Source organism: Phaseolus vulgaris, chromosome 5 (assembly GCF_051622355.1).
Source record: "Phaseolus vulgaris cultivar YP4 chromosome 5, ASM5162235v1, whole genome shotgun sequence".
Taxonomy (NCBI): Eukaryota; Viridiplantae; Streptophyta; class Magnoliopsida; order Fabales; family Fabaceae; genus Phaseolus; species Phaseolus vulgaris.
Window position 1 is genome coordinate 40,590,796 of NC_143502.1, and position 8,398 is coordinate 40,599,193.

The 8,398-nt window shown below is 38.1% G+C and overlaps 2 protein-coding genes across 2 annotated transcripts; one reads left to right on the plus strand and one right to left on the minus strand.

The window, feature by feature from the left end:
• Positions 1 to 414: 414 nt before the first annotated feature.
• On the minus strand, positions 415 to 5,383 carry TOC75-III (translocon at the outer envelope membrane of chloroplasts 75-III). Its single transcript, XM_068620231.2, has 7 exons — positions 4,132 to 5,383; positions 3,345 to 3,566; positions 3,140 to 3,247; positions 2,839 to 3,030; positions 2,492 to 2,740; positions 1,087 to 1,341; positions 415 to 962 (listed from the first exon to the last, which is right to left on the minus strand). Exons 1-7 carry the CDS (start codon positions 5,248 to 5,250, stop codon positions 723 to 725), a joined length of 2,385 nt encoding a protein of 794 aa, XP_068476332.2. The 5' UTR covers positions 5,251 to 5,383; the 3' UTR covers positions 415 to 722.
• Positions 5,384 to 5,812: 429 nt separating this feature from the next.
• LOC137817024 (uncharacterized) lies at positions 5,813 to 8,050 on the plus strand. The gene is made up of 4 exons (XM_068620232.2): positions 5,813 to 6,006; positions 6,261 to 6,533; positions 6,771 to 7,631; positions 7,709 to 8,050. Exons 1-4 carry the CDS (start codon positions 5,928 to 5,930, stop codon positions 7,750 to 7,752), a joined length of 1,257 nt encoding a protein of 418 aa, XP_068476333.2. The 5' UTR covers positions 5,813 to 5,927; the 3' UTR covers positions 7,753 to 8,050.
• The last annotated feature ends 348 nt before the right edge of the window (positions 8,051 to 8,398 follow it).

Genomic DNA, 8,398 nt, shown 5'->3' on the forward strand with positions numbered 1-8,398 from the left:
ATTTCCATATTGATGTGAAGAACAGACCAGATTAGACTTTTGGGTTTAATGTACAGACGTATTAGATAAGAAGTGAAACTATTACAAAGAGTTGGAATAAGACCAGTTTTAAGATTTCATGTTAAATAGTTCGGGCACTCGTGGAAAAGATTTGTAAACAGCCCAATGAAGAAGATTGGTACCACTAGAAATTGACGAAAAAAACATATAAAGAAAATTATTAAGAATGATTAAAAGTCATAAGGTTTTTATAACAAATCATACTCCATTTGTTTATGGACAGAACATTGTTTGAAAATAATAAAACTATTCATGCATCTATCCTGCTTCAACTAAAATTTAAATATAATACAAATAAAAAATCAACATTTTTTTGTAAACTGGGATTAAAAGTTAAAACCACAAGAAAAACCCTCAAATATAACTTGCCAATCATATTTAACAGAGATAATATTTATTTAAGAGAATATAAGGATCCATTTTTTTCTCACGGACTGTGCATTGATGACTAGCCGCAAAAATAAAATCCAACCCATAACAGATATCACCATGGTAATAATTTGACAGAACCCTCTACCAATTTTACGGAAAACAAACAAAAACACCAAGTCTACTGGTCTAGTACACGTAACTTCTGAGTATCTATAACCTCCAAACCCCACCACTACTAACCAAAGGAAGAAAGCCGGCTGTGCAATATACTAATGTCACTAATTTGCACCTCAGAACCTCTCTCCGAAACGGAAAAATAATGCACCAGTTCCTGAGTTGTGATCAACAGCATATTCTGCTCTCACTAGACCAAGTTTCACACCAAGACCATAAGATGACCCATGACCAAGTCGCCTATAAACTTCTGTAGGATTCCCTTTCACACCCTTTGAACTCCCCAGATCGTTGCCGTGTTCTGCAAATGCATACACATGCGTACTTTTAATAGGGATCCGTAACTCTGCTGCAAGCTGCAGAAATAAACAAATCAGATGGTTAAACATAATCTCCAAGTACTGGATAGTATATAGATTATTAACAAAACTAAAATCAACATTGATAATCATAAATTGCGTTCATTCTTCTCGTTCCTACCTCGAGGATGTTTCTAGCCGCTCCAATCTCACCCATGTTGTATCCCCTTACAGAATAGGGACCCCCGAGAGTAAAGGCATCATAGCTGGGGAGATCACCAACACAACCACCATAATGGCCATGGAGGACAAGAACTGGTGGTGGTGGTTTACCAGCCCCTTCCTCCACAGACATCAACTGGACAAATCGTGTCACAGTTAGCTGGTGACGATTAAAAAACGGGAATTGACTGCCAATGCCAAGGCCTTGATCAACCTGCAGTTTGCATATGTTTAACAATGCATTATCAGAAAACAGCCATAACATATTCAAAATCCAGAAATTCAGAAAGCACCAATCTTGTCCTTAAAGGTACATCAAGTTTCGCGGGCTTGCACTAGAAGGTTTGGCTGAACATGTGTTATGGATGGACTCAATGGCATTGATTTATCCACAAATCCAACACCAAACTATGGGGATAAGGCTTGGTTGTTGGTAAAAAAAATGTTTTCAAGAAAAAAAAGCCCCCTAATAACCATAGCCTCGATATGATCCTCTAACATGTTAGCATAGATTAGCTATACTTAAGAAAAACTTGGAACATCCTTAACCCATCTGTTCTTTCACTCGTTCCTAGCAAGACAAGTTTACCCAATGGTCAATGAAAAACAGCACTACCAGACACATAATAAATTAAGTCAACAATCAAAAAAATATAAATACATAAAAACAAAAAGAGGTACAAAGAAGAGCAACTAAAAAAAGTCATTTCATTTGCACCCATGATACGTAGATTCGTTTCCATGAATGTGTCAGTGTAGTGTGGTGTTACCAAGGCCAAAGGGAATAATTTACAGAGGCCAAATCATACTTACACAATAGAAAATATGTAATCTAAAATGTTTTGAAACACATTTACACACACTATGGCACCTACATAAAATTATACGCTCCGCCATCCTTTTCCCCACCAAGAGTCAAGCTTAATCTTGGCAAAAACAAAATGCCAAGAGCATATTCACACACATATATAAATGGGAAGGGGTCAACTAATTTAATAACTTTTTATTGGATAATTTTATCTCAAGTCTACAATTGGATAGAAAAAAATAAATCATACAAAAAAATATTACATTAATTTAAAGTTATTTAATACTCCACTGATATACCTTAATTTGACACAATATATACTTTTAAAACCAAAAAAACAAGATCCACCTGAGCCCTCAATACTTAAAATTGTCTAATTTTGACAATTTGACAGACACCCAAGGTAATATACAGTTATAATTTAATGGTTGGATCAATATAAATCACGTTTTCTATAAAGTAAGAAAAATAACTGTAAGTTTCCGAAAATTACAAAACTGATAGGACGCTGTGATGTATGCGCATAATTACAAAGGCACTGAGTGTAGAGAGTCACCTGGAACATATTTCTGTCTCCAACAACAGTTCCATTAACAAAACGTGTGTTATCGCGTGTGATATTTGCCTGTAAAAATGCCATGCGATCAATGCCAGTACCACTGAGAGTTGTTGGAGGTCCATCAGCACTAATTCCTCCACTAGGTAATACTCTTTGACCATTTGAACATATATGACTACTTTCATCTCTTGTTGTTATCTCTTCCATTACAAGTCCATACGTGAATTTACTCTGACGTGTGAAATTCTGCAAGGCACACAACAAAATATAATTAATTAAAAATTACCACTGGCCCAAATGGCCAACCCAAAGTGCATATAATTAAAAAGAACCAGTGAAATTACCTCTGTGATATTAGCTTTAACTCCAGTACGATCAACCCAAATTGGGGGCACTTCATCCACACCAGGTCCCCCGGTGAACACAGGACTCAGCTTTCGGCTATTGAAGCAGCTTACACGGAGAGTGCGGTTACGTGAATAGTACACACCATCCAAATATGGATGCACATACTCTAGCTTAAATGCAAGATCATCCTGAAGCAGAATAAATGGAGCATATTGTGATACTAATGCCAACATCACTAAGACAAGTATTGGCAGAATCCAATTAAGAAACTCATAGGACTGCCTCAAGGATACCTACCTGAGGATTCAAGAAGTTGCTAGTTGTTATAGAACCATTAACAGATCTATTCAGTCCTTGCAGATTCCGATGTTCAAAACTAACAGTACCACCTGGCTGAAGCGAAGCCTACACAAATTTGAATAGAAAATAAACAAAATTAATTGGACACAAATAGTTCATCAGTTGTTAAAGAGAATTGATATTTTTTGACAGAAATAAATACCAGGGTGGGATGCCCTCCTCGTCCTGGGACAATACTCCACTCAGTACTGACTTCAGCTGACTTCTGTTCTAACTCCTTTAGCTTAATTTCAACAATTATACCTCCTTCATTTTTCTCATCAGGCCTTGGATTCACCTCAATATTTGAAAACAAAGCAAGGGAGTTCACATTTCTTAAAGCTTGCTTCCCTGCTTCAATGTTGAAAGTGAAACCTTGGCGTAGCTGTTAATCCAACGCAAAAACATCCATCAAGTTAGCAACACAAACCAAGAACAGATAAAACAACACAAAACCAAATAGAAAGAATAATCTCAGAAAACACTGGTAATCACATAACACAGTAACTACTAGAATTTGGGTTTAAAACTCAATCTCACAAAGTAAGGGCCCATCCCACTTATATACTTTAATTTAGTTATATGGCTAGTCAGCGTGAAATTTCCAACACCCCCTTCAAGTTGAGGATTAACAGCTCGATAGGCCCACCAACAATAGCTAGGATAGATTTTATATACCATCTTAGAATTTGGGTTTAGGTCTATTTCAATCTCACAAAACCTGTTTTTAAGGTGAAGATTGTATCCTACCTATACACTTTAAATTGGTATATAATTAGTTGAAGTGAAATCTCCAACACTATATATCCTATACAAGAAAATAATCGTGTAAAGTAGCTCCTGATCACACTAAACACATCAATCGCAAAGATAACAGACATTCATGACCTACCCTAATTAACCAGAAAACCCCAATACAACACAAGATACTTGTACCCTACAATATATACCTGCCGAGGAAGCTCTCTTTGTATCACTGGCACTTGAGTGTTCCCTTCAACAACATTGCCAAGCTTATCCTGGAACTGAATATCCAATTTGGTGATATCCCCTTCAACAACCTCACAAACAACTTCCTTGGTGTTAAGATTCCCAAAATTAACCACCTGAGCACAGGCATAACCTTCATCATGGTACCATTTTTGCACTCGGTCCCTGATCCTTTGCAGCAACCTAGCACTGACCATGCCTTGTCTCTTGAGCATGTCAAGAATCTCATCGTGCACATACCTCGGCAAGAGGCACGGCCTCGCCCTATCGATTCTCCTCTTGTATTCCCTCTCCTGACTCAAATAGTACTCCAACCTCTCCTTATCAGTCATATCCGAATCCATCTCAACAGGCTTTGTCTGCTGCATCAACCCCACATTTATGCAGCGAAACCCATCCGCAGACTGCCACGTACTCTCGCTGAACGAAATGGTAACCCCAATTGACCCATCAGGGTTGGTTTTACCCTCCAAATCAACCTTCTCAAACATGCCGGAAGTTGCGAGAGTCTCTAACTCCTTCTGAAGCTGCGCCTTCGTGTAAACCCCACCAGGCCTCAGCGAAACCATCTCGAAGAACGAATCCTCGGAGCCCACTCTAACTTTCCTGTTCCGATCGAAGAACATGATCTCGGAAACCTTGTACTTCTTGAACCCACTCATTTTGTTCAACTGGACAACGATGTTGGCGGGCAAGCCGTGCGAATCCCACTCCTGAGACTGGGATTCGTCGGCAATGGCAGCGAACATTCTAGAAAGAAACCCTCCGTTGTCTCCGCCGCCGCCTCCATTTCCGCCGAACCATCCTCCATCTCCACCTGCTCCGCCGCCACCGCTGTTACCTCCACCGGCAAGGGGGTTAGAGAGGAAGGGGGTGAGAGGGGTGCAGTGGAGGAGAATGGAGGCTGCGGAGGAGATGGCGATGGCTTTGAAAAGCGGCGGAGGAGGCGCAGTGGGATTTGAATCGTTGGGTTTGGAAGGTGAAAGGTTGCATTTGACGGAAGAAGATCGAGAGGGTTTGTTGCGGCGTGAGGGTAATATGGCGGTGCTGAGTTTGTTAGAAGCCGCGAAGGACGACATTGTTGAGTTTAAGGTGGCAGATTGGATAAGAGAGAGAAAAGGAGTGAGGAAGAAGGGTTTTTGATGGGTTTGGTTTTTTATGTTTTCTTTTCCCTTCCTTTACTACTATCTACCTTCTACCTCTCTCACCACCATTCTACAATTACAAAAATATTATTTTTTTATAAAAAAAGATAATATATTTTAAAATACTTATAAATCACACCACTTTTTATATTTCAAAAACTGATAAAAGAACTATCAATAGATTTAAATTCCATCAACTAATAATATAGTTTTTATGTCACAACCAACCAATTATGGTTATTATGTCACAACAATTTCAGCAGAATGATTCAATATTGCAGACCCTTATGAATCTGTTTATTCAATATTCAATCTTTATTTGAAATTTTTATTTGTTTTACCTAAGGGTAAGATTCTGAATTTATCAATTTGATTTGAGAGTTAAGGTGTTGTTTTCACCAACAATTTTTGTGATGCTGGCCTGGTCAACTTCCTATATCAGGTAAGTGATAATTTGAGGTTTAGAAGTAAGAATTGGTGTGCAAGAACCGTGGAACCAATCGTTTTACCATGTTTAATTCTGTGTTGGCCATTGAAGAAGAAATATAAAAGCATGGTCATTCAAAAAGCTGAGGCAAATTGCAAAATCCAAAGGAAAATAGGAAGAGAAAATGCCTGAACGTCCCTACAAACATATTGATATTGCAAGAAGTCCTACCAGCGTGGCTAGCGTGGAACATGTCCTCCGAGGTAATCTTCAATCTGTTCTCAACACTCAACAATGTATCATGGCTTTAGACACAGCTCAATTATGTCACATGAGCTAGTTTCTAACAAAAGGGTCCATGAAACAACATGCATTTGAGTGTTGATGTTGGATGCTTTCGCATGTCATAAACTCTATCAAATGCTTGTTATTTTTCTCCTTTCTTTCTTTCTATGTTGTTTGATTTCAGTGGAAGGATTTGCTTCCAAAATCATATTCTAAGTTCCCGTGATTCCAGGTGCAGGAGGGGATTCTGCTAGGTTCTCACCAACCTACTCTTCCAACTGCTCTTCCCCTTCCTCTCCGTGGAAGCAACAGGATGCAGAAGAAGACCATGGCCTCTATCAGAAGAGATCAGTTCTCACCAAAGTGAAGCAAAAAGCCAGGAAATTCTGCAACAGCCTCAGCAAGAGAAGAATGGAGGACGAGAATGTCACACCCCCTTGGGGTGCTAGGTTAGAAGATGACGAGGAGGAAGAAGAAGAAGACCCTGAATACCTTGGAGCTCCTAGTAATTAATACACATCATTCAACAAATTATTATATTGTTTCAGATTAAATGGCCCTCTCTTATACTTATATGATATATGCAATCATAAATTCGTTGAAAAGTGTTAATAAGATCGATCATATAATAATTTCTCTTCAACCCTTTGTTCATTATTCTTTTTCACTAGGACTTGATCTTTCTTCTTTACATTTTCATCCTTATTTGGTGTTATAACTCGTGTGAACTTTACATTTTCAGTGTATGAATCAGAGCTGGCACCTGAGGCATACAAAGAAAATGCAAGGCAACATCCAAGAGCAAATCCAGTAATCTCTGAGAAGCATGTTTTGCACAACAATATCAGACTAGGAATGCAGCAAGATCGAGAAAAATCACGTGCTTCTATCAATCCCAACCTCAAGTCAATGACTCAACTCGATTCAACAATAGCAACTACAAGAACATCCTCTCCAAACAAGGCCTCCGAAACCTTAGCTGACAAACTGATACCTGTCTATGCTGGAGGGTCGCTTGCAGCCAATTCTGTATCCTCCAAAATTCAATCTGCAGTTTCCAAACATCCCCTTACAGCCAACACCATGCCCTCCCAAAATGCATCTGCTTCATCATCTCGGCTGCTAAATTCACCTTCCTTATCTGCTTCACAGAGTAGGAAGAACACAACCCAAAACGGTGCTTCAATGGATAATTATTTGATGAACAAGTCTGAATATGAGGAGGATGCCAAAACTATGTCTCCAAAGCAAGATTTATCATCTTCATCTGCTTCACTGGGTGGAAAGTACGCACAAAAGGGTGTTTCACTCAGAAATAATTCGATGAACAGATATGAACAAGGGAATGAAACCAGAACTATGACTCCCTTGCAAAAATCCTCATCCTTTTCAGCTGCTTCAATGAGTGGGAAAAACACATCCCAAAAGGGTGCTTCAACCAAAGATTATTCACTGAGCAGGTTTGAGAGAATGGATAATGAAAGAACTGCGTCTCAACTTCAGGGTCCAAGCAGAAGTTCTAGTAATGCAGGCATGATGGACAAGGTGAGAGGAGCTGTAAATTCATTGCTGGGGAATGAGGAGCCATCACAAACTCAACAAGGTAAAACACCATCATTACATTACCTGTGCACCATTCTGCTACATATCATATCTGTGATGTCTTTGTACATTTTGCAGGTGATGAGGATGAAAACCGTGGGAGAATTCTACAGGCAAATTAAAATCCTCCAAGGATGTCCTTCATCATACAACTTTGTATATCACTACATGTTTTCTTTCTTGCCATTTCTTGTATGTATATATAATAATAACTAGAATGGAAATCTCATTTCCAATGTTTTGTAAAATTGAATAAACCATGTACCATTTATCCACACAAATGTATTTAGTGTGCACCCTGTACTTTGGCTAATTTATATATAAGGATTCATCACCAAAAACAGTGTACTCTCATTGGTTCATTTTATGGCCTAGTGTTTGATGCTATATATGATTTGTAATACAATGTTTTTGTACCAGTAATATATTTCTTTCTATCAGTAGCTCTAAAGAATAGAAGAGAAGAGAAGAAAATCACTCAATAAATTTAGTCCACATTTTGCTACTAAGTTAAAAGAAAAATCTTGTTCCAGTATAAAATGAAATTATAAAAATATTTTTTTCTATATCATCAATTTAGAGATTGTATAGTGAAACAAATGGTGAAGTTAAACAAATTGTGAAGTTAAACAAATTGTCAATATATCATTGCATGCAAATAGGATAAGTTGAGTGAGTTGGTTGGTTTATTATACCATCTTTTAAACCAGAAAAATTTATTGTTTCAAATAAATGACCTCTTTATATTTTTTTAAAACATCTCACTTT

Excerpts from the sequence above, each read along its gene's own strand:
- LOC137817024 (XM_068620232.2), top strand. The coding sequence starts at position 5,928 with ATGCCTGAACGTCCCTACAAACATATTGATATTGCAAGAAGTCCTACC. Across the intron at positions 6,007-6,260 it reads CGTGGAACATGTCCTCCGAG|GTGCAGGAGGGGATTCTGCT; the intron begins GTAATCTTCAAT and ends CCGTGATTCCAG. Across the intron at positions 7,632-7,708 it reads GCCATCACAAACTCAACAAG|GTGATGAGGATGAAAACCGT; the intron begins GTAAAACACCAT and ends TACATTTTGCAG.
- TOC75-III (XM_068620231.2), bottom strand. The coding sequence starts at position 5,250 with ATGTCGTCCTTCGCGGCTTCTAACAAACTCAGCACCGCCATATTACCC. Across the intron at positions 3,031-3,139 it reads GCAACTTCTTGAATCCTCAG|GATGATCTTGCATTTAAGCT; the intron begins GTAGGTATCCTT and ends ATTCTGCTTCAG. Across the intron at positions 2,741-2,838 it reads TTAAAGCTAATATCACAGAG|AATTTCACACGTCAGAGTAA; the intron begins GTAATTTCACTG and ends TGTGCCTTGCAG.